The sequence below is a fragment of the Quercus robur genome, chromosome 9 (assembly GCF_932294415.1).
Source record: "Quercus robur chromosome 9, dhQueRobu3.1, whole genome shotgun sequence".
Lineage (NCBI taxonomy): Eukaryota > Viridiplantae > Streptophyta > Magnoliopsida > Fagales > Fagaceae > Quercus > Quercus robur.
This window is the reverse complement of record NC_065542.1, coordinates 823266-848529: the sequence shown is the minus strand read 5'-3', so window position 1 is coordinate 848529 and position 25264 is coordinate 823266. Positions and strand designations below refer to the sequence as shown.

Sequence of the window (25264 nt, the reverse complement as noted above, 5' to 3'; positions counted from 1 at the left end):
TAGACCAAAGTGGACTAGACAGGACCAATGTGGACCAAATTTTTTTTTTTTTGGATGACATAGGAGAACTTCACTCAAATTAGTTGCACGTCGCAGAGCATACTGTACAACAATCCTCACTGTTAATCAAACTCCTACGGGCAACTAACCCCACTTGCCAAAACCAGTTACCGGGTAATCCAGGGGTTTTTCACCCTTGATGGGCTAAGCAGTTTATCCTCATTAATGTGGACCAAATTAAACTAAAGTGGACCAAAATGCTACAATGCTGTGCCTCAACAAGAGCGTAGAAGTAATAAATGATACGCTTCAGTTTTTAGATATTATATAGATTTGTATCCAATAATTATTTTTATCTAATAACACGTGAATATTTGAACACCATCAAGAATCACCTACCAAATAAATCTTACTTAAATTAGTAAATCTACTTAATATTATATATATGATCATAACATCACTCATAAAAATTTTTAAGTGTATTGAAGGAAAACACTTGTCTGGAATCCACTTAGGTCCAATTCTCTGGTTTCTATACAGAGTAAACCTCCTCTGTAGGACATTGGAGAAATAGATAGACCTATTAGGGCCAAGGGGAATTTATACAATACTGTTAGGTCCAATTATAACCAGTGTCACACCAAATGCATCCATGATATCCTGTCAACATATCATACATGTCGGAACTATGTAATGGGGCGCTTATGTTGTATGTAGAATTGGGCAGAAGGTAGTATTTTCAATTTTATCATTTGAAACTTAAAAATAAAAATGAGAAAATGATAATAAGCTTCTTACACTCAACTATCACCCAAGTAAACATGCTCAAGAGCTACTAATTTTTAGACTTCCCTTCTCACCTTGATAAGGTAATAAGGCATGGCATGTTCCTTGTTCCTTATCATTTACCTCACAAGACAATGGCCTTAGACTAATCATTCAGTAAATTAAACCTTTGCAGCTTAATGTAAGATAAAATAAACTTTTCAACTCCAAGAATCCATTGCTTTCTGTGGAAACTAATCAATCCGTTGTAGTCAACAATCTTTGAATTCATCTGCAAGAAAAATTCTGAAACCACCTATTATTTGGAAAATGAATTTATTGGACAGAGAAAAGATTTTATTATTTTTCCTTAACTTATAAATCTTATTCTGGTTTGTGATTATTCATCTTGAGCAGAAGCAGTAGCTGTACCCAGATTGATGGGTGTCCCCCTTCAGAAAGCTAGTTCGCTATGTAAAAAATGTGATGTTAACAAATACCATTATAAGTTCCCTAGTATCAGATGTTGAGACCAACTATATTTTGAATGCAGTTTGTCAAAAAGATAGTGGAGTGAAGTTATGAACAGATTCTTCATAGACTCTCCCGAAATAAGCTGAAATAAGGTTGCGAAATGGGGGTTGGAAAGTTTAAAAGGTAAGAGTCTTAAAGCTTCCTTATGTAAGTTAGTCCTCATGTAAGTTAGCATGGTAGGTGTTATATACCATGTTGAGGAAAGACCACAAGAAGTAACGAAGACCAAAACAAATTTTGATTTCAAATTAAAGACAAGACACTTCTGCATAGACGCACGCCACACTTTGCTTACACAGTAGACACACACATCAACTTTTGCCTTTTACACTTTTTCCAAAACTAAGTTCTTATAATGCACACACCAACTCTCTTGCACTCGCTCCGCACAATGGACACATGCAATTTACTTTACCACACTCACTCTTGTAAGGACATATACACTCACACTAGGAATTGGTGCTTACACTTCACACACTAAATAAGCACCATCACTTCCTATTTATACTTGGTTCAAGTCGGTTAATTTACCGACTTTGATATTTCTAGCCCAGTAATAGTAAACTGCTCTCTCTATGCTTCTAGACATCCTAAAATTGTGGCTGGACTTTAATTGTGCAAGAGAGTCTTGTAGAAAGAAAATTCCAGAGAGAGAGCAAGAGAGAAATTTCTAGAGAGAGAGAGAAGCGGTGTTTGATTTTTAACGCACCATTTCTGGGGTCATAGAAATGCCAGAATTCATGGAGGGAATATTTAAAGTGAGAAGCAGTTGAAGAAATGCGAGATTGGTGTAAGGATGACAGCTAGAGGGAATTTCATAGACTCTAGCAAAGACTAGCATGAATATTTCTCTATGTGAAAGTTGGAATATTCCACTATCATTTCTCAAAACGAAGCCAGGGAATCCTGCGCAGTCGTGCTAAATTGTTTCCTGCCGCTGTGTTTCCTGCTACATCTATAATTTTTACGCTAGGTGCTGTTGTGATTGAATTTGGTGTCCTAGTAAGATTCAATATTGCATTCAGAAAATCCAGAAAGTGTTTCTTTAAAGAGAGTTTTGCCAAAAAGATATAGACTTACAAAAAGTCAAAGACAAGAAAGTTGATCAGCCAATTTCATCAAAGCCACCAATTTCATGGGATTTCTCTTCCTCGCAAGTGCTTGAATTCCCAAGCCAATTTCCCAAACGTGGAAATAATCTTTCAATCAAATTAGGGAGTCTTATCCTCTTTGGGTGCGGTTCGTCTACATCATTAGAGGTAGCTTCTCCACTGGGTCCAGCCCCTTCCCCATCAGAGTCATCACGGTTTCGCTTAATTTTGGTATCTTTTTCTGAATCCTCAAAACCATCCTCATCATAAGGAGTGATGATGCAACTACTAGACCCAGCCTTAGTTTGGTTTATTAGGTATTCAATGTCTCGCTCAAATACCAGATGGGCCCCGCATTTTGTAACCTCCAAGCCTAGACCTTCAGGTTCAAATTTAACTTCAATCTGGCTGAATCCATTAGCGTCGACTTGATTCAATATTTCTTTCCAGTTCGCTCCAAAGTGTGTAGAGGGATAATAATGATACAACAGCTGATACGATTCAATCTTACCAAATTCCTCCGATAAACAAAGGCCCGATCCTACAAATCCACCAACGGAACACCAAAGACGATGCGTACATATCATATATCCAAAATCGTGAATATGAAGTTGGTGAAGTGGATGATGCTGGCGGAATACAAGAACAACGCACACAGCGATTCCCATCAATTTGTTAACTAATAAATCTGAGGGCACTTGCAGAATCACTGAACCCCCCACATTTTGATGGCTAAACCATTTCAGAATTTCACTCCCAGGAATCACGACACAGTAACCAGAACTATATTGCTGACCCTGAAACATATAGTTCATGATGCTTAGAACTTCACATGTGAGAGAAAGGGAGAGAGAGAGAGAGAGAGAGAGAGAGAGAGACCTGGGCATTAATGATAAAACGTCTTAGCATTGTTGAAAACAGGTCACCGTAGTCTTGATTCTTGATCAATTTGTTGCAATTGAGAAAACAAAATTTCGGCTGAAAATCGTATTCTGGTCTTAACGATAATGTTTCCAGTGAGGTACACTATGTTGCATCAATACACTTAATATTTAATGGAAGCTTGGGCAACATTCGAAGATGAGTGCAACCACCCATATTAAGAGCTCTCAGATTAGATAGTTGAACAATACTTTCAGGAAGACAAACAAAATTATTTCCCCTTAGATTTAAAAATTCTAAAGATGACAAGCACCCAAGAACATTAGGAATTGTCCGAACATTGCAATAACTTAGATCAAGTGTGGTCAAAGAGCATAAGCCTATTAAAGAACGCCCTAGCATGCCCAAGGGATCCGGACTTCTTCTAGGTTGCATTAAAGGAAACCAAGTGAGCTTATTAAATGATTTAGATGATGGCCCCACGCATCCGGAGAGAGATAGTACTTTGAGATTTTTTAAGTGAACAATGGATGAAGGTAGGCCCGTTATAGCAGTCCCACTCAAGTCTAACACCTCCAAACCTTCGATTTTTCCCAAATTTTCTGGCAATTCATCAAGTTTTGAGCAGCCAGATAAATTGAGAGTTTTAAAAGACATCAAACTACAAATTGCAATAGGGAGACTTGAAAGGTTTTTGCAATCTTTTATAGCAGTCTCACTCAAACAAAATTTTGACAAACATGACATATTTTCCACAATATCTAGAAACTTCTTCAATTTTGAACAACCACTAAGATTGAAAAATTCAAGAGCTTCCAAGCTGATCTTGTGAGGAAGGCTTTCGACACATTTACAACCATTTAAATCCAATCGAATAAGCCTTTTGAGATCTCCAAGAGATGCATGTATCTTATATAGTCTTGTACAACATTGGAGAATCAATTGCTTAAGATTTGGGGCTCCACTAAGGTCCGGGATCTTAATCAAGTTTTGAGAGTCACTGAGGTCAATGAGTTTTAACTCGTTTAAAATCTATTATAAAACAAGAAATAATTAGACAAACTCAAGCCTTAATGAAAAAGCAGAAATACAAATCAGTATATATGAAAATCTTACCATAATTCCTTTCCATAGTTGTTTGATGTCACTGTAATGCATTCTCAATTCAACAAGTTTATTTGGTTGGGAACTAGTTGGCAGAGATTTTAAAGGATATCCATGCCAATCTATTACACGTAACTCATTAGAAAGATAATTGAGGCCTTGTGGAAGTTGGATAGGACCTCTAATGAGTTCTCGTGGAGGTTGCACATAACCAATTTTAAGGAATCTCAAATTTGTCATCTTTGAGAAGGCTTCAACACTCAAGTGTTCCTTTTTAATCGCAGGTGTCTTTAAGACTATACCTTCAACAGACTTTGTTCCCTAGTATACAGGAACAATAAAATTAGAAAAATTCTTAGAAGAATGTGAAAGAATATATATTCTTCTCTAAATTCAAGTTTAGACATGTCAACTTACAATATTATTTTTCAATACATGCAGGACATCCTCATAACGCCATAACCTACTACGTCTACCAAGCTCCTTAAAGGATTCACGATGAACAATGTCTTGACCCATTTCTTGTAGCAAATCATGCATCCACAAAGTTCCATATTCATCAATGGTTATGAGAGATCTTTCTACAAGAAAACCAATATTGTAGGCTGGACAAAAACCAAAGCTTTGAATTGTATCTATTATGCCATCCCTGTACTCTCCTTTAAAAAAACATGCAATATCCAAAAATAATTCTTGTTGCATTTTTGTTAGCCCATCAAAACTTATTTTAAGAATATTAAAAATTTTGTTATCAGGTTTCTCTTTTAGTTTTTCTAGGGCACTTTTCCATTCATCTATTCTTTTTTCCAATAACAAAGAACCTAAAACTTCAAGAGCTAAGGGAAGGCCGTCTGCATACTTCACAAAATGCTTAGACAAATCCACATAATTTTCTTCAGGATGAGGTTTCTTGAAAGTCTTCCAACTAAAAAGTTTCAAAGCTTCATTGTCATTCAACTCTTTAGCTTCATATATATGTTTCACTCCATGCCTTCTCAACAAATGCCTATCTCTACTAGTTACAATGATTATACTCCCTACAGCAAACCATTCATCTTTCCTAGCTAATGCTTTTAGCTATTCTTCTTCATTCACATCATCAAGAACAATAAGAACCTTCTTATTGCGGAGTCGCTTCCTTAGAACATTGATTCCCTCGTAAACATTCGACATATTTTTTTGGGTACTCATGAGGATCTTAGAAAGAAGTTGTTTCTATAAAGAAACTGGATGTTGATTTTCAAATTCTTCTCTAATATTATCAATAAAGCTGCTAGCTTCAAAGTCACGAAAAATTTTATTTTAAATTTCTCGAGCAAGAGTTGTTTTACCAATTCCACATATACCACAAATCCCAATAAAACGGACACAATCTAACCTTTCACCCAAACATAAATCCAGAATTTCCTGCACACGAGATTCCACTCCAATAAGGTGCTCAGAAACACTTGGGACTTCACGATCCAACTCATTATTTATCCTCTGAATGATTTTTTCGATAACCGTTGATTCAGGCTTGCAAAAAATATAGCAAAACATTAATTTTGATGAGGTAGAGCTAGATACATTAATTTAGGGATACAACATTCATCAAAAGTAAAATCTTAGCTTTGTTCAGTAGCAAAAGGGGAACTCATATGTGGTACAAATTATGCATGCAATGTTTTTCAACCAACGTACAATTCGAGCTTATAATTTTTTCCTAGGTTTGTAATATACAGGAGACTATGAAAGTTTTCATGTGGCCAAATAAAGAAAGTAGCGAAAAATAGTAAAAAGAACAAAAAACAAAAAACAAAAAAAATTCTTACTCATCCCGTAAATCCCATCCAGAGATACCAGCAACTTCCGTCACAGCATCTTTCCAAGTTTGCACATTCTTAGTATTATCAATGAGATGTTTTGCAAAGGCATCCTCAAAAGTCCCCCCCAGTTTGCGCACATCACTAGGATCCACGTCATGGAAAACAGACAGAACTATCAGCTTCTTCTTGCCCATGCACTCGTAGACCTTTGCTAGTTCAGTCAAGCACCAACTCGATGAAGCATAGTCTCCAGAGAAAATAACGACAGCAATCTTTGATTCTTCTATTGCTTTCAGGAGTTCTGGTTTAATGAATGCTCCTTGATCGAGACTTTCATTGTCTCTAAAAGTGGTTATGCCATTCCGCTTCAAAGCTTCATACAGATGGCTTGTAAATTTTTTGCGGGTATCAGAGCCTCTGAAACTGAGAAAGACATCGTATTCGTATGTCCATCTAGGCGTAGAAGTAGAAGAAGAAGGAAAACATGAGCAGGAGGAGTTTTCTGTGCCCATCGATTTGCTATCGGAAGAAAATTATTCAACTAGTAAGAATTAACACATGAAAGGAAAATAAATTGGGGAAGAAGAAAGCAGAGCACTGGATCGATGGAGTGTTTGTAAGTGATAGACACAGCACTATTACGGTCTACTTGCAATCCCGTGCTCACATATAGGAGAAAATTTCTGTCGGAGATCGGAGATCAAAGCTCACAAATCGGACCTCTCTCTATTTGACGTTGACCATGGTGGATCGGAGTACGTTGGCACAGTTGATTTGGGTTGTCTGTGAAGGAGTAGAATCGGGTTGATAGGAAGAGAGAGAGGAAAAATTAGAAACCAAACCAGGTCTCCATCATTCAGTCCTCAAGCCCAAGAAAAATCGCCTCCCTTCAGACCCTCCCTCACCTGAGAAGAGATCACCTCTCTCCCTCGTCGGCCACCGCACTCCTCAGCTCAGTCAAATCTCTAATAATATCCACTGTTGTCCTTGTCGGCGTTGTCGTCCGCTGCTGCCTCCACTTGATGACCAATGATCGGATCTCTCTAAACCGGTGGAAGACTCGCTTTTTCTCACCGTGTTACTTACTCTTTTTTTTTTGGCTGAGATGATCTCTTTGTTTGAACTTTATTGAAGTCTTTCTTTGGGTAAAGATGGAAAGTAAGACCATTCACATCAGCTCATCTAAAAGATTCCGTCTATTTTACATCAAAAACCTACTTTTTCTATTTTATATCATCACTTATACAAAACACCCACATCAATTCATCTATTCTATCCCCTATTTTATTTAAATAATCAATTTTCTCAATTATTTTATTATTTCTCTCAACTAACCCATTTTACCCATTTTTATACGCGCGCTCTCTCTCTCAACCATATTTTCTGATTTCTTGCTCTCTCTCTTCTATCTCTCCATACCCATTCTCTCCCTCTCAGTCTATCTCTCTCCATACCCATTTTTATACTTGAGCTCTCTCTCCTCTCATGGCCGATCCATCTCATAGCTGAAGACCCATGGCCGAAGACCCATGGAGAAAAGCTTTAACACAAAAGCTGAAAATGGAAAAGAGCGAGGGATCTAGAAGAATCGATCACAAGCACCGATCCACAGCTCCGATCACAAGCATCGATCCACAACTGCACCGATCCACAGCTGCACCGATCCACAGCTCCGATCACAAGCACCGATCCACAGCTCAGTTCCCCCTAGCTCCTATCCACAAGCACCGATCTCCCTAGCTCCGATCAGGCAAGACCCATACCTAGGAGCTCCGATCAAGCGAGACCCACGAGCTTCGATCATTCCGATAAGCACCGATCTGTCTCTTTTTTGTTTTTCATTTTGGGTTTGTTTGTGTGTGGGTGTGTTTGTGTATCTCTGTTTTTATTTTAGCAAGTGTATCTCTATGTTGATTTTTCTGTGTGGATGTTTTTGTGTGTGGGTGTGTTTGTGTGCATCTGAGGAAAAGAAGATGAGTAGTTGAGGTCGTTGTGCACGGAGAAGAAAGAAAAAAATTGGTGCGAACGAAAATTAATAAAAAACTAAATACACATGCTACAATGCCCGTGTAAATTTACACGGGTAATGTAGCTCGTTGAAAATTTTAGATGATTATACACGATTTTAAATGGACTGACGTAGTGTGGTTTTTGGTTCAAAATATGTAAAAGTGGCCAAAATGTGTATTTTACACATTTATACAAGAGCTGATGTGAATGCTCTAATATATGCTTAGTAAAAAACGCCAGACCTCGTGTATCACCGCAAACCACATAAATTAAATTGATATATTTATTAATTATTATATTTAGTTTTTATCTTTATTGATATTATATTAGTGTATTACAGACTTTACTGTACCACCACTGCTACTACAGTACTACGGATTTAAGCTTTCTTAGCTCTCTTGTTTTAATAATATTTTATTGTTAGATTTAAATTTGATAGTGGTTTTTTTATACGATAAATTTGATAGTTAGTAGTTTACTAGTTGGTTACTGCAATATAGGTTTTATACTCATTATATCATCCACTATAATATTGTTATATACTTATTTATTTGTTTATTTATTAGGTTTACTTAAGATTTAATATTTTTTATGTGTCTTATGAAAATTATGATATAAAAATATATTTGAATGATAAATCTCATATTTATTTGGAGACTATTTTAGTTAATTTTTCTATTTTTACTAATTTAATGTATTTATTTATATCTAAAATAATTATTAAATTAATTATAATATCATCATAGTTCAACCTCAGTTCGACCTTAAAAATCTTGAGCCTTTTTCGTTTTACAGTTCAATAAACGGTTCGGGTCTGAAAACCATGATAAATAAGATGATAATTATAAAGTGTTGTGAAAATATTGTAGATGTAGCACATCTTGTATAAAATTTGTAATGTGAGATGTGGGGATGCTGGAGAATGTGTATAAATTTTGTTCAACGGTTGAACAAAAGAATTTACACGATAACTAGAAAAACTTGAGGCAAATATCTTTATTCTTTAGAGGGACTCAAGATGCAACATTAATCTGCACTCACATGCACAATAAGCTCACGTGTATTTAATCATTATAGTATAGGATGCAACTATGGTCTTTAAACTTTAAGAAAATTCCTTGAAAACTTTAACTCGTCTATACAACTCTCATAAAATCGCCTAGCGCTCATGGGTCTTGTTTTAATGATAACTTTCATGTGAACAAGGTTTAGTCTAATTGAGTAATTGCTTGGAAGTAAATAGATTATGGCATCATTTTTACAAAATAATATATCAAACCTGGAAGTCTTTTCTCTTTTGTAAAATGGTATGTCATTACCTAGAAATTTCTAAAGGTTTCATAAGTTTTTTTTTTTCCTCCTTTTTCCTTTTTTTTTCAGCTTTTATTTTTTATTTTTTATTTTATGTTTCCTTTAGCAGTCAAGTAAAAAAAAAAACCCTGCCTTTATTTAATATCCACCACCGACCAGCCCTTCCCCTCCCTAGTCCCCACCTTCAAAAGAAAAGAAGAAATGTAAACTCGGCTTATCAATAGAAGATTGTGATGAGATATAAAGGTACTAAAGTGGGAAGACAATGACAAATGCAACCATCAAGCACATTAAGAAATTATAGTTTTATATTTCACCAAAAAAAGAAATTATTGCATCCACACAAATAAATGGCATCGACATTTTTTTTTCTTTAATTTTTTGATAATTCAGATATTTTTAATGATATGAAACAAACCAAAAGACAAACAGAAAAACTTGGAAACACCGAAACTTCTGCTAGTCCCAGGGCTGGCCCAAGGCCTAGGCCTAAGCCCCCACCACAAAAAAAATATTTGCCCTTTACAAAAAAGGCTCCATCCTATTATAAAAGATCCAAAATTTTATAAAAAAATATAAATTTTTTTAAATGGCTGTGCACTTTTTATTATTAGTGATGTTAGGAACATCACAAATTTTACTATAGATTTACAAACTGATATGTTACCAATCACTAAAAAGTATTTTAAATATTCATTAATTACATTATTGAAGCTCATCAATCATTGTTATTATCACATTATATTGTGAACATTTTGTAGTACCTTTAGCATTTTCCTTTTTTATTTCTAACAAGGTTTTAAAAAAAAAATTTGCAAATGTCTTACATACCAAAATTTTATAAAAAAATATGAATTTTTTCAAATGGTTGTGCACTTTTATTATTAGTGATGTTAGGGATATCACAAATTTTACTATAAATTTACAAACTGACATGTTACCAATTACAAAAAGTATTTTAAATATTCGTTAATTACATTATTGAATCTCATCAATCACTGATATTGTCACATTATACCATGAACATTTTGTAGTACCTTTAGCATTTTTCCTTTTTTATTTCTAACAAGGCTTTAAAATTTTTTTTGCAAATGTATTAGATCATCAATGATGATTAATCTCCCCTAATTGTTTGAAACTTTAATATTTGTAAACTAATCTACTACAAAGTCACACATCAATTAATATCATATATTATAAATTAGATAATGAATGTAATGAACTATGTATCGTCATATATCCAAAATAAATTAATTTTCTTTTTAAAAAATAATTTTTTTTTTCTTTTTGTTAAATTTATTTTTCAACTATGATATTCAATTCTCTATATGAAATTAATCTTAGTTTTAGTTAGTATTATTTATTAAATTATGTATTTAATACAATTAACCTCAATTTGATTAATATTAATATATAAAAGGCTCCACATAAATCTTTCATCTTAGGCCCTAAATTAGGTTGGGCTAACCCTGGCTAGTCCAGCACAGCAAGGGCAACTGCCCTGACATAAACTCCCTAATAAAAACAGTGTGACATTATCCCAACCCAGTTCTACACAGATTAATTGTTGAAACTTACAAACAAACCAAGTACAAACTCAACTACTAGCAAACTATTGAGCAGAATTCATGAGCAATGCAATGAAGTATACCCCTGTTAGAACTGTGAACTGTGTTTAGGCATTGCTGAAATTACCAACAGTATTGGCAGTACAACATTTAATCACATTTCACGATAATATCTACAGACACAACTTCTGCCCAAGTAGCCATTGTACTTTTTGAGAGGCAAACTACACTGAAATTTCATCAACAATTGTCACAAAACAGAAGCCCTATGACACGTTTTTCTTTCATCAGGAAGCAAAGTGCATCAAGGATTTTTTTTTTTTTTTTTAATGAATAAAAAATAGGTAGAGGAGGGTGACTTGAGTTGGTGTCTTCCTTAGAAGACGGACATTATGTAGCATTTTATTTGAACTTTTTTCCCGTGTTCAATGTTATATATCTGTAAAGTACCAATTAAACTCAAAATGATGTAATTGTAACATAGTTTTGAACACATGAAAAGAATATATTTTTTAATCTACATTAGTATTATTATTGTGGAATTTTCAAGACGAGTATATGAATATTGAGTTTGAGGCAAATGATCTTTCTTTATGCATTGGAGGGACTCAAGATGCAACATCAACTCACACTCACATGCACAATAGGCTCGGGTATAATTAATCTTTGTCGTATAAGATGCGATGTTCTTAAGTTTAAGAAAATTCCTTGAAAACCCTAATTCCCATATATGGCTCTCATAATAATTGCCTAGCATTGATGGCCTCGTTTTACTAGTAACTTTCATGTGAATAAGGTTTGATGATGAGATTGCAGTAAACAAAGGAGATTGTCGAAGAAGGTGCGTTTATTTATTTATTTTAATATATATATATATATATATATATATATATTAAGTCACTACTACGAAATTTCTAAAAAGTATCCTAATGCTAATGCGTTTTATTACAAGTTTCCTTTTCTTTTTGAAGTCAAGTCAACAAACCAGTTGTATCAAAAAAAAAAAAGGTCAACAAACCAGTACTCCATTCCATTAAATTACCATTTACATGATTCTCAAATAAATAAATAATACCATTTACATTTTTTTTTTTACTAAAACCATTTACAGACACAAAGTTTAGTCATTTATCATATATCCCTTAATCTTTTAATACTTAATTTGGACTAATAACATTATGTAGTATTTTATTTGAACTTTCTTCCCATGCTCAACGTTGATAAATAAGTAAAGTACCAATTAAACTCAAAATGATGTGATTGTAAGTTGTAACATACTAAAACTAGTCATTTTGAACACACGGAAGAAAATATATTTTAATCTACATTAGTATTATTATTGAGGAATTTACAAGATGAGTATGTGAATATTGAGGCAAATGATCTTTCTTTATTCATTGGAGAGACTCAAGGTGCAACATCAATCCGCATTCACATGCTCAATAGGCTCGTGTAGTTAATCTTTCTCATATAGGATGTGACTACATATGTTCTTTAAAATTAATAAAAAAAAATTAAAAAAAAAAAAATTCCTTGAAAACTTTAACTCATAGATGGCTCTTTTAATAATTGCCTAGCACTCATGGCCTCGTTTTGCTAGTGTCTTTCATATGAACAAGGTTTTATGTGGCAATGTGGCATGTCAAAAGCTATTTTCATAGCCTAATTGAGCAATTGCTTGAAAGATAATGATTGATGGTATTCATTTTTGTTTTAACGGTGACTCTTGAGAACAAGGTTTGATGTGGCACGTCAAAAACTATATTTCTATTCTAATTTAGTAATTTCCTAGAAGATAATAGTTTATGGTATTTGATTTTAGAAAATAATATATTAAATCTTGTAGTCTTTTTTTTTTTTTTTCCTTTCTTGAAAATTTCTAAAGGTTGGATAAAGTTTTTTTTATTTTCATCATTCTTTCCCCTTTTTAGCTTTACTTTAGCAGTCAGTCAAAAAGCCCTCTTCCCCCCTTCAATTCCATACCGTCAAAAGAAAAGAAGAAATGGAAACTCGGTTATAAAAAGGTGCTAAAGTGGAACACACTGACAAATGCAACCATCAAACATATTAAGAACTTAATAGTGTCAAGTAACTAATACAACCATCAACCATCAAAGTCTGGGTGCTTCTACTAAGATTAATGTTGCATCCTCACACACGTACACACACAAAGAAGAAGGCATCAACAATTATTTTTGGATAATTCAGAAATTTCTATTAATATGAAACAAACCAATACAAACAGAAACATTTGAAACACTGAATCTTCAGCTAGTACACTACAACAAGGGCATAAACTTCCTAATCAACATGAAAACAGTGTTGCAACATCAGTTCCAATAAGATCCTTGTTTGTATTTCTATTCAACTTCTACCAGTTTTTACTTGTTACCTATAATCTGTTTGCAAGGCTTCTTGCCTATTCCTTACGATATTTGCCGGGCTTCCTTGTGTATTTCCTATGATTAGGGGTGGTAATTTTTATCCATATCCATGAACCCATCCTATCCCAACCTCCTCCACCACTAGCAAGATGCTCAACTCGGCCCAACAATTTTTTCAATTAAATAGTTACCACTCATAAAGATAATGGTGATGGCAATTGACTGATTGAGTTGAAGCAATTATGCTGCAGTGCCAATATGTGAGGTGGTCTTAATTATCATGGATGCAGAGGGACTGTTATTTGATGATATGATAACTACCATGTATGAAAGAAAATATGTTAACTGTATTAAGGAGAATTTTATTATAATTCATTCAAATAGTTTTCTATATTTTTCCCATAATTGTGCTCTTGCCATGTTCAAGTCCTAAATTATCCGCATTTTCCATGTTGCTTGTTGATTTTGTACGATAACATAGGTTGGCAACATATGTCAATCACTATAAAATCAGTGGCAGAGGTAATGAATTTCCTAAATAAATTATATTTTGCTTCTTCTGAAAGGCCTTTTATACATCCTAAGAGCTTCTTAACACCAGTTAAAACCATCAACATATAGGACATTTTATCTCTTTGCTTTGTTTTGTCTTTTCAGCTGGGGAAGAAATTAGTTTAAGAAATGCTAACCAAGCGTTACTCCTATACAATAGCTACAGCCAATTTATGCATCAACAAATTATGGCAAGTGGAACATTCAGGTCTAATATCACCTTAATAGAAACGATTTGATTTTTCAACACAAGAAGAAAATTAAATTATAGCACACCTTTGGAGTTGCTGAGTCCACAGCAACTGTAGAACCTTTATGTTCATGAATTTCAGACATTAGCAAACCTACTAAAAAACAGACCAGGTATTCTATGGGGTTAAATGGAAGACCAATTTGTGTGCAGACATTCACAATACAGAAAGACATCGTATTTCTATTATTCTGTACAAAGGAAGACGATGCTGATGGAATAAAAGCCATAAAGGAAATTGATGTGCTTGAACAATGAGTTTATAGATTTAGACTGATAAACTCAGAAGGCCACCTGAAATATTGTGTATTTCGAATGGGCACTATCAGGCAGAGGGAGCAGCATTCAAGGGTCAACAAAAATTCATTTTCTATTAGAGTTCGCGTTTAAGTGACCCTCCTCTTCTAGGTATCTTCCTGGCCAAACAGCTATTTAAATTAAATTGTTAAACCATATACTAATATATTGGTTGTTAATGGGAACAAGCATTTGAAGGAAAAGTTTTAAGTTTAGCCGCTAAAAGCAATTGCACTTTGCTTCTACTAAAGTTTTAGGCCTTTAGCTTTTCTGCATCCAAATAATCTCTTAAAACTATCACCTGCTGGGTTTTGCCTTTTTAGCTGGAGAAGAAATTAGATTTTGAAATGCTAACCAAGCATTACTCCCACATAACAGGCACATCAGCAGGTGGAACATACAGGTCTACCATCAACATAACATAAACTTGATTCAATTTTCAATACAAGAAGCAGATTAAATAATAGCACACCTTTGGAATTGCTAAGTCCACAGCAACCGTAGAACCTTTGAAGTTCATATGATTCAGACATTATCCGGTATACTGAATCTGAAAACAGACCAGACAATACTATGAGGTAAAATGGAAGACCAAAACAACAAATGATGAAGTTCTACAATTATTGATCTTCCAAATGACACCTCAAACACTAAGTTTATAGTTTAGAATCTCTCGATTAACACCATGTATTCTACAAATTCACTTGAACAAAAAACTAGAATACAAAATTTTAAGACTCAAGCTCCACTTCCTGCAAATTCATGCATTACAAATCCAATTCCATGTTTTGTCACTGGATCCTGAAATGCAAGCAACTTCAAATTTCAATATTTGAATGTAAAAATAGTGAGGATGCTGTTCAATGTAGAATATACAAGCAAGAAACTCCAACAAAATAACAAAATAGATTACAAATAACTGGTCATTATTATAAATTAGTGTAAGTACTTATTAAACATGAAAAGGAAATGTCAAAAACACCAATAACACTCAACTTTGTTAACTTGGCAAGGCCAAGTTTCCCAAAATCAAAACCCAGAAATGGAAATATTATAAAATGAAAATATTTGAAATTACCATTAAAGTTAAGAGAATTAGGATACCATATGCCTTAGGTGTAAGCATCTATAAGTGAACTATAGTTCATAAAGTAACTGCAACAATCATCAACAACCCATCCAATTTTAATTATTTTACAATCCTACAGAATTAATTAGTGATGCATGCGGCCCTTGAAGCATTTAGGTCTGCTAGATATTACTAATTGCACCAAGAGGTGGTGAATGTGATCAATAATTTGATACCTGCCAAAATCATCATCTGTGACACTAGGAGGTATTCTAGTAACAAAAACTCGAGTCCCACCCTTAGGAGTTAATACCATTTTTTCCTTTTGAAAACAGTGAGTAAAATGTTCTGTAAAGACAAGTGAAGAAGAGAGCTTTTTCTCATGAACATATTGTAAAATTCAATTTCAAGAGTTTTATACATATAAATAAAAAATCAAGAGATTATCCCAAGATGCTACAAATTATCTTGGGAAAATAATGGCAAGGGAAAAAGGCAACGTCTACAAGCAAACTGCTATAGCTGTATAATGGAAAAACCAAATCAAATATTTCTTCAACATTTTTTTTTCCAATAAGTAAATAATTCATTGATTGAAAAAAGGTGCTACCCTAGTAAAGGGGCTGCATACATAAGAGTATTACACAGAACAGGAAAAAAAAAAATTTAGGAAAGTGAAAAATCAAAACTAATAGAATACAAAACTGGTGAAAGCTCAAAGAATTCAGAAATTTTAGGAGGCCTGCAACAGAGAATGAAGAAGGTGGTGAAGACCAGTCATATAAGGAAAGTCATCAAATGGTGTTGGTAAAGGCTACGAGCTGAAAATTTGATTTTTTATTGATCTCCTATGAGGATGTCTAGCGATAAACAACTAACAAATTATGTTGTGATAACTCGGTTTTCCATGAGATAAAGAAACATATCAATGCAGATGATCATCACTTAGTACTGGTATTCAGCATAGAAAGTTAAAAACATACTGAGCGGGCTTAATGGATTTATATTTCAAGCCAGCCATTGTAGGTACAATCTGTCCAATCTATTGTAAAAAGTAGGTGGGTTCTGGCCAAGAGCAGTGGACTCACTGCTGAGATGCTCTAGGGGGATTATATGCCTTCATAGGTCTTGGTACTATATTTGTTTTTGTGTTGTTTTCCTCACCTTCTATGATGTATTTTCCTTTGTTTCTTATTGTATCCAAAATAGAGGTCCACTTGAGGCTAGCTTTTCTTTAGCATTGTCTCTTTTATATTCTCTTTTAAATAAACAGTGTGTCACAGTCTTAAATATATTGTACAATTAGAAAATAAATAGAGAAAGTTCTTTGGTAAGAGGCACCATATTGATCTTTGTAACAAATCGGTCATGACAGATATCTATGAGCCAGCTTCAAGTGCATGGAGGAAGAATTTTTTTAATTTATCATAGGCTATACAGCTTGTTCCACAAAAGGTCCTATGTTTGAAGAAATTCAAGAGCTTCTCACAATATAAAATCAGAATGGTGAAAGTGAACATGAAGACATTAGGCAATACTTCATCTTGTAGATATAAGTCTTAACCCTTAATCTGAAGGATCAAGCAACATAATTTACAATTATTTGATGTTCAATCAATTAATTTTCAATTTCAAAACAGAAATAGCTTTTGTCTACCAGCTACCAAAGATGATTTTACCTTCTTTTTTTAATTTTTTTCTTTTTTTTTTTTTTGTGGCAACTAAACATAAGTTAAAGAAGGAAGTAAAAAGAGGTGGGAGTAAAACGACAGGCCAATCAAGTTTAAACACACATGCATTGACTTAGTTTAATGCAAAGATAATTTAGCACAAATGACAAAACTAAGGTCATAGGTTCTTTACTCTTATGCAAATCAAATGATTGGATACTTAAGACTGTAACTTGGGCTCTTATATAGAGCTATGGACAACTAATTCTGGGCTAGCTTTGTTGCAGAAAACAAAAGGACGAAACTTAAATAAATACTAGTAATCTCATTTAGCTGATTGAGGACTCCTATAGTGAGGAGGCAACACAACTATAAGATCCATCTCTAAATACAACATGCCCAACCATCCAAATACACAGCCAGTCGATTTTCTTTTTCTTTTTTCTTTTTTTCTTAATAAAATTAAATCACAAGACAATGGGAACAGAAAGTTGTAAAACCAAAGATTTGGAACACAATACGGGAGGTAACATCAAGAGTGTAATTGATGGCATAATGATGATATTCATTACATCACCAGGTATGCTTACGGAGTAGTATATGATGTTGCAAGTAGTCTTAAGGCAAAAGTTTCTAATGTATTGGTGGAATCCTGATGATATTCTTTATACCATGTATGGTTACAGAGCAAAAAATGATGTTGCAAGTAGTCTTGCAGAAAAGTTTCAATTGTATAGCAGGAAAAAAGCTATGTCTGGAAACCACTTAAGTCTAATTCTCTGGTTTCTATACAAAGCAAACTTCCTCTCATGGATATTCGAGAAGTAGATAGACCTATTTGGGTTCCGGCCAAGGGGAGCATTTATATCTGCTAAGAAACCTGGAGTCCAATTCAATTGAGGTTGTGTGAGGTTAATTGGTGGAAGCTAATCTGTTTTTTTACGGCCTTTTCTATACATGATTCATCACTTGGCTTGCTATGAGAAAAAATTATCCACTTGTGATAAATTGTTATAGTGGGGGTACAAGGGGATATTCTGTTTGCATTATGCAGAAGTTGCATAAAATGTCCAGACCATTTATTTTTTAAATGCAGTTTGCCAAAAAGATTGTGGAGGGAAGTAATGAAGAGATGCCTCATAGACTCTCCTGAAACAAATTGGATTAAATGGGGGTTGGAAAGTTTAAAAGGAAAGCTGAAAGCTTCCTCATGTAAGTTAGCATGGGGGTGTGGTTTACCATTTATGGAGTCAGAGAAATGCAAAATTTAGGGAGGGAAAATTTAAAGTGAGGAGCAGTTGTTGGAGAAATGGAAATTGGGGTAAGGATGGAAGCTAGAGGGAATTTCAAATACACTAGAATGAAGAGATATCTGTGTATTAGCTGGAATATTCCATTATCTGTTTTCCAAGTGAAGCCGTTTTTTGTATGTGATGTCCTAGTAAGGGTCAAGATGTCATTAGGAAAAGTTAGAAAGTGTTTCTTTAGTTTGACAAAAGTTTTGTCCTGCTTCAAATTTGTGTGTATTATGACTAGCTCTTCTGTTGTTACTACAGCGATGTTGTGTGTGGACCTGAACTGAGTGTTCTCTTAATTATATATTTTCATTCATCCAAAAAAAAAAAACACCTGGTCCTAGATCATGTAGGTATGCAACTTTGGAAAATTTGACTGACAGGAAATTTAAATAAAGGATAATGCCTAATTTTGGAATAAATTTCTGCAAACTGTTACACTCAGAAATTTTGGAAAAAAAAAATGAAAAAATTGGGTAGTGGTAATGTAAGTTGAAGTTTCGCATGGGAATGTTACATCTAATCAAATCACAAAGAAAAGAGGAAATAAATGTGATGTTTTTATAAATCTATGACAGAAGACTATGGGGTGAATGACATACCATGAACTTAGATATGAAGAGCTCAAAAGTAATAAAGGCAGCAATGCAAGTAGAGGAGAGGTTATTCTACAACTTGTTTTCCTGTCTTTAAGCATGGAATCAACAGAACACCAAAGCTGATTTGAATTCCATATTACCTATCAAAACAAAAAAGAACTTCCTCATCACAGCTTCTAATTCTACCGGGTCTTGCTTTAACATTACAATTTTGCTTATTTCTTTCTCTATTGTCAATCATCAGTTGACAAATGAAACCCAAATGATCAGATAACGCATGTGCATAGATTATTAGTATTAGTAAGCAAGTGGCCCTACCCCTCATGCTGCTATTTGTTATAAGATTAATTCTATCATATGTTTTAATTTTGGTGGTGACAGATTCTACTGTTCGAAAGCTGCTTTATGATTTCTTGATACACTATTTGTAAACCAAATTTATCTTAAGAGGGCTTAGAGTGAGGAAGACTAAAACATATACAACAACAACAAAGTCTTAGTCCCAAAATATATACGAATATAAAAAAAATAGAGGCCGTAAATATTAATTAAGATTGCTTCCTGTTGTGTGCCACGTAGGATTTGTTCTCTCTCTCTCTCTCTCCTTCAAATCCGTTTCAGATCACCAGCTTACTGGTTTCTTCAATAAAATGGTAGTTTTCACATGACCACTTATAAAGACAACGATGGTGGAAATTGAGTAGATGCAGTGCCAATATGTTAGTTGGTCTCAATGATCATGGAGGCAGCAGCAGCACTGTTACTAGATGATATGACTAAGTACTTTGTACAGAATAAATGGGGTGGTATCAAAGCAGTCATAAAGCATGGAGACAACTAATGTTAGAAATATGTCCAACTAATATGCAGCATATGCCCATGCTATGTTTGATATATTCATTCAATAAATTATAAGTTCATTCAATATATTCAACTTAGGCATTCAACCATTACTTTAGTCATATGGATTTGTATGTGTTCCGAAATGGACCGAATAGACCAAAGTGGACCAAACAGGGCCAATGTGGACCGAATTGAACTAAGGTGGACCAAAATGCTACACTGATGTGGCTCAATAGGAGTGTAGAAGAAATAAATGATATGCTTCAATTTTTAAATATTATATAGATTTGTATCAAATAATTATTTTCATCTAATAACACATGAATATTTGAACACCATCAAGAATCATCTACCAAATAAATCTTAATTAAATTAGCAAATCTACTTAATATTATATATATGATCATAACATCACTCATAAATAATTTAAAGTGTATTGAAGGAAAACACTTGTCTAGAATCCACTTAGGTCCAATTCTCTGGTTTCTATACAGAGCAAACCTCCTCTGGTGGACATTGGAGAAATAGATAGACCTATTAGGGCCAAGGGGCATTTATACAATGCTGTTAGGTCCAATTATAACCAGTGTCACACTAGATGCATCCATAATATCCTGTCAACATATCATACATGTCGGAACTATGTAATGGGACACTTATGTTGTATGTAGAATCAAGCAGAAGGTAGTATTTCCCATTTTATCATTTGAAACTTAAAAATAAAAATGAGAAAATGATAATAAGCTTCTTACACTTATCTATCACCCAAGTAAACATGCTCAACAGCTACTAATTTTTAGACTTCCCTTCTCACCTTAATAAGGTAATAAGGCATGGCATGGTCCTCCTTCCCTATCATTGACCTCACTAGACAATGGCCTTAGACTAATCATTCAGTGAATTAAACCTTTGCAGCTTAATGTAAGATAAAATAAACTTTACAGCTTCAAGAATCCATTGCTTTCTGTGGAAACTAATCAATCCGTTGTAGTCAACAATCTTTGAATTCATCTGCAAGAAAAATTCTGAAACCACCTATTATTTGGAAAATGTTTTTATTGGAGAGAAATGACTTTATTATTTTTCCTTAACTTCTAAATCTTATTCTGATTTGTGATTATTCATCTTGAGCAGAAGCAGTAGCTGTACCAAGATTGATGGGTGTCTCCCTTCAGAAAGCTAGTTCGCTATGTAAAAAATGTGATGTTAACAATACCGTAAGTTCCCTAGTACCAAATGTTAACAATACCGTAAGTGCTAAACTGGTTTTCTACAGCCATTCAGAGACGTGACGCACATGCTTTCATCCATTGGCTTGTTATGAGATACATATTATCCTCTTGGGGTAAACACTTCTAGTGGGGGTACAAGGGGATGTTCTGTATTCATTTTGAAGAAGTTGCACAGACAGTTGAGACCAACTATATTTTGAATGCAGTTTGTCAAAAAGATTGTGGAGTGAAGTTATGAACAGATTCTTCATAGACTCTCCCAAAACAAATTGAAATAAGGTTGCTGAATGGGGGTTGGAAAGTTTAAAAGGTAAGAGTCTTAAAGCTACCTTGTGTAAGTTAGTCCTTATGTAAGTTAGCATGGCAGGTGTTATATACCATGTTGAGGAAAGAAAAAGACCACAAGACGTAATGAAGAACAAAACAAATTTTGATTTCAAATTAAAGACCAAGACACTTCTGCATAGACACACACCACACTTTGCTTACACAATAGACACACACATCAACTTTTGCCTCTTACACTTTTCCAAAACTAAATTCTTATAATGCACACACCAACTCACTCGCACTTGCTCTGCACAACGGACACATGCAATTTACTTTACCACACTCACTCTTGTAAGGACACATACACTCACACTAGGATTTGGTGCTTACACTTCACACACCAAATAAGCATCATCACTTCCTATTTATACTTGGTTCAAGTCAGTTAAGTCACCGACTTTGATATTTCTAGCCCAGTAACAGTAAACTGCTTTCTCTAAGCTTCTAGACATCCTCAAATTGTGGCTAGACTTTTATTGTGTAAGAGAGTCTTGTAGAAAGAAAATTCCAGAAAGAGTGCAAGAGAGAAATTTCTAGAGAGAGAGAGAGGTGGTGTTTGATTTTTAACATACCATTAATGGAGTCATAGAAATGCCAGAATTCATGGAAAGAATACTTAAAGTGAGGAGCAGTTGAAGAAATGCAAGATTGGTGTAAAGATGGCAGCTAGAGGGAATTTCATAGACTCTAGCATGAATATATCTCTATGTGAAAGTTGGAATATTCCACTATCATTTCTCAAAATGAAGCTAGGGAATCCTGTGCAGTCATGCTGAATTGATTCCTGCCGCTGTGTTTCCAGCTAAATCTATAATTTTTATGCTAGGTGCTGTTGTGATTGTATTTGGTGTTCTAGTAAGAGTCAATATTGCATTCGGAAAATCCAGAAAGTGTTTCTTTAAAGAGAGTTTTGCTTTGCTTCAAATATGTCCATATCATGTCTAGTTGTTCTGTTGTTGCTATTGTTATGTTGTGTATGGCTTTGTACTGAGTGTTTTCTTAATAATATTTTTCATTCATCCAACAAAAAAAAACTAGGCCCAAGTTCATGTTGGTATGCTACCTTGGAAAATTTGATCGACAGGAAAGCTAAATATAAGAAATACACAAGTTTGGTATAAATTTCTGCTCACTGTTGAAGTATTCATCCACAGAAATTTTGAAAAAATCCAAATGAGGCAGTACTGATGTGACTTGTGAGTTGAAGTTACACCATGGGGAAGTAATATTTAATCAAATCACAAAGAAAAGAGGAAATAAATGAGGTATTTGAAATAAATCTATGACAGAAAACTGGGGGGGTGGATGCATACCAGTAGCTTAGAAGGAAAAGCTCAAAAGTAATGAAGGCAGCAATGCAAGAGGATATTGTACATCTCGTTTTCCCTCATCCTTAAGCATGGAATCAATGTGTAATCTGAGTCTTTTAGGCTGAACTTCTTCAACATAGCTTCTAAATCTACAGGGTCTTGCTTCACAAACAATTTGGCTTATATCTTTCTCCATTATCAACCATCAATTGACAAATGAGACCACAATTATCAGATAAAGAAGTCATGCAGCAGTGACAAAGCCCACACTTCTGCACATTCAAGCTTTGGCAGTTGCTAGCAATAGAAGCTTCCATGCAATTGTATTGATTCAACCAATCTGGACGTGATCCACACAATATATAGGACTGCCACATCAATGCACCTAGATGGAACCACTTGACATCAGTTTCCAAATGACAAATAAGACGATGAGAAGTTTCTTATTTAGAATTGACGAGGATGGTAGTTGGATGATCGTAGTCTGATAAAGAACTGCATTAAAAATATGATTTTGACCAGCAATAACCAAACAAATGATATAATTGATAGCATAGTATCCATCTACTGCAAATATTCTAAGAAAGAAATTAATATTATAGCTTTACTCTATTAACTCAACAGAGCTAACTTGTCATATAGACACATGCACAACAGGAGTTCTAGACAAAATTTAGTCCTTAAATCAAATTATTAAAATAAAAACAGAAAATAATGATATTTTGGAACTTTGTTATATTGGGACCCAGAAAAACAAGTCAGAACTCAGGAACCTAATACAACTGTTTCAAGCCTAATTCAAGGACAAACTCAGCACAAAATATAAATACCAAAAAGGCAAATTTCCACAGCTTTCCAATCAACCAAGCAATGGGTGGTGGTGTGGTGTGAAGTCAAAATAAAAAAAGAGAAAAGAAGGGTCCTTTAAGTTTTAAAATAGTTGTCCTACTTCTAAATGATAAAATAGTTGCATTATTTCTGTTGTACACGACAAGAAAGCTTTGTAAATAATTTTATCTACTTTGCTGCAATTTAACTTCACTTGGAAACAGGGGCCCAAATTTTCTTCATTCCATTTGATTTTACAACACTGGAGTACCATGCATCTATAATCTATTGCATTCTCCTATGGAAAGTTGTAGTAAACTAAATACTATAAAAAGAGAGCAATAACAGAGAGTTCCGAATATACCATCCAGCACAATTGAACAAAAATGACTACCATACAATCAGTTCCACATGCTTTTTCGTCAGCCAGCAACATGACAGTTTCTCCTTTTCAACAAAGTCCAAATAAAATACTTCTTCATATCCAGTATGAGGTAGCTGGCAGAAATGAGAAATCAAATTACCAAACTAAAATGAACCTTGTCATAGAAAAAAAAGAAAAGAAATTCAACGAATTTTAAAAAAGAAAAAAAGAAATATACAGCAACCAACAAGCTCCGTAAGAGGGAGAAAAGATATTGACTTACAAAAAGTCAAAGACAAGAAAGTTGATCAACCAATTTCATCAAAGCTACCAATTTCACTGGGATTTCTCTTCCTCGCAAACAGAGTCACCTTGTTCTTGTGTGCTTGAATTCCCAAGCCAATTTCCCAAACGTGGAATTAATCTTTCAATCAGATTAGGGAGTCTTATCCTCTTTGGGTGTGGTTCGTCTACATCATTAGAGGTAGCTTCTCCACTAGGTCCAGCCCCTTCCCCATCAGAGTCATCACGGCTTCGCTTAATTTTGGTATCTTTTTTTGAATCCTCAAAACCATCTTCATCGTAAGGAGTGATGATGCAGCTGCTAGGCCCAGCCTTAGTTTGGTTTATTAGGTCTTCAATGTCTCGCTCAAATACCAGATGGGCCCCACATTTCGTAACCTCCAAGCCTGGACCTTCGAGTTCAAATTTAACTTCAATCAAGCTGAATCCGTTAGCGTTGACTTGATTCAATATCTCTTTCCAGTCCTCTCCATAGAATGCGGAGGGAATATATCTCAGCCAAAGTTGATACGATTCAATCTTACCAAATTCCTCGGATAAAGTAATGAACATGCTTCCTTTAGATCCACCAATGGAACATCGAATCTCATGCGTACCTATCCAATCTCCATAATCTTGAATATGAAGTTGGTGAAGTGGATGATGTTTGCAGAATACAAAAACAGCGCACACAACGATTCCCATCAATTTGTTACCTAATAAATCTGAGGGCACTTGCAGATTCACTGAACCCCCACATTTTGGTGGCTAAACCATTTTGGAATTTCACTCCCAGGAATTGTGACAAAATAACCATCTTGCTGACCCTGAAACATACAATTCGTGATGCTTAGAACTTCACATGTGAGAGAGAGAGAAGGAGAGAGGG

General features: G+C 34.5%; 1 protein-coding gene and 1 long non-coding RNA gene across 32 annotated transcripts in view; one reads left to right on the top strand and one right to left on the bottom strand.

Annotated features, from left to right (window-relative positions):
* Positions 1-25264, bottom strand: part of LOC126699416 (disease resistance protein RUN1-like) — a 193865-nt gene that overhangs the window by 81339 nt on the left and 87262 nt on the right. For 5 of the 31 annotated variants that reach the window (XM_050397224.1, XM_050397228.1, XM_050397216.1 and 2 more), the window contains exons 6-8: positions 24377-25202; positions 24094-24227; positions 22905-23286 (exon numbers count right to left, since the gene is read on the bottom strand). In XM_050397224.1, coding sequence (XP_050253181.1) covers positions 25119-25202 — 84 coding nt within the window. In that variant the 3' untranslated portion in view covers positions 22905-23286; positions 24094-24227; positions 24377-25118. Of the gene's footprint in view, positions 1-909; positions 1072-3356; positions 4305-15009; positions 15355-15858; positions 19327-20781; positions 21055-22904; positions 23386-24093; positions 24228-24376; positions 25203-25264 lie in introns of those variants that run through there. The other 26 variants (XM_050397226.1, XM_050397221.1, XM_050397220.1 and 23 more) reach the window with 21 other exon arrangements.
* On the top strand, positions 384-20755 carry LOC126699426 (uncharacterized). The gene is made up of 2 exons (XR_007646794.1): positions 384-515; positions 20499-20755. It is a non-coding gene; the product is annotated as an uncharacterized LOC126699426 (long non-coding RNA).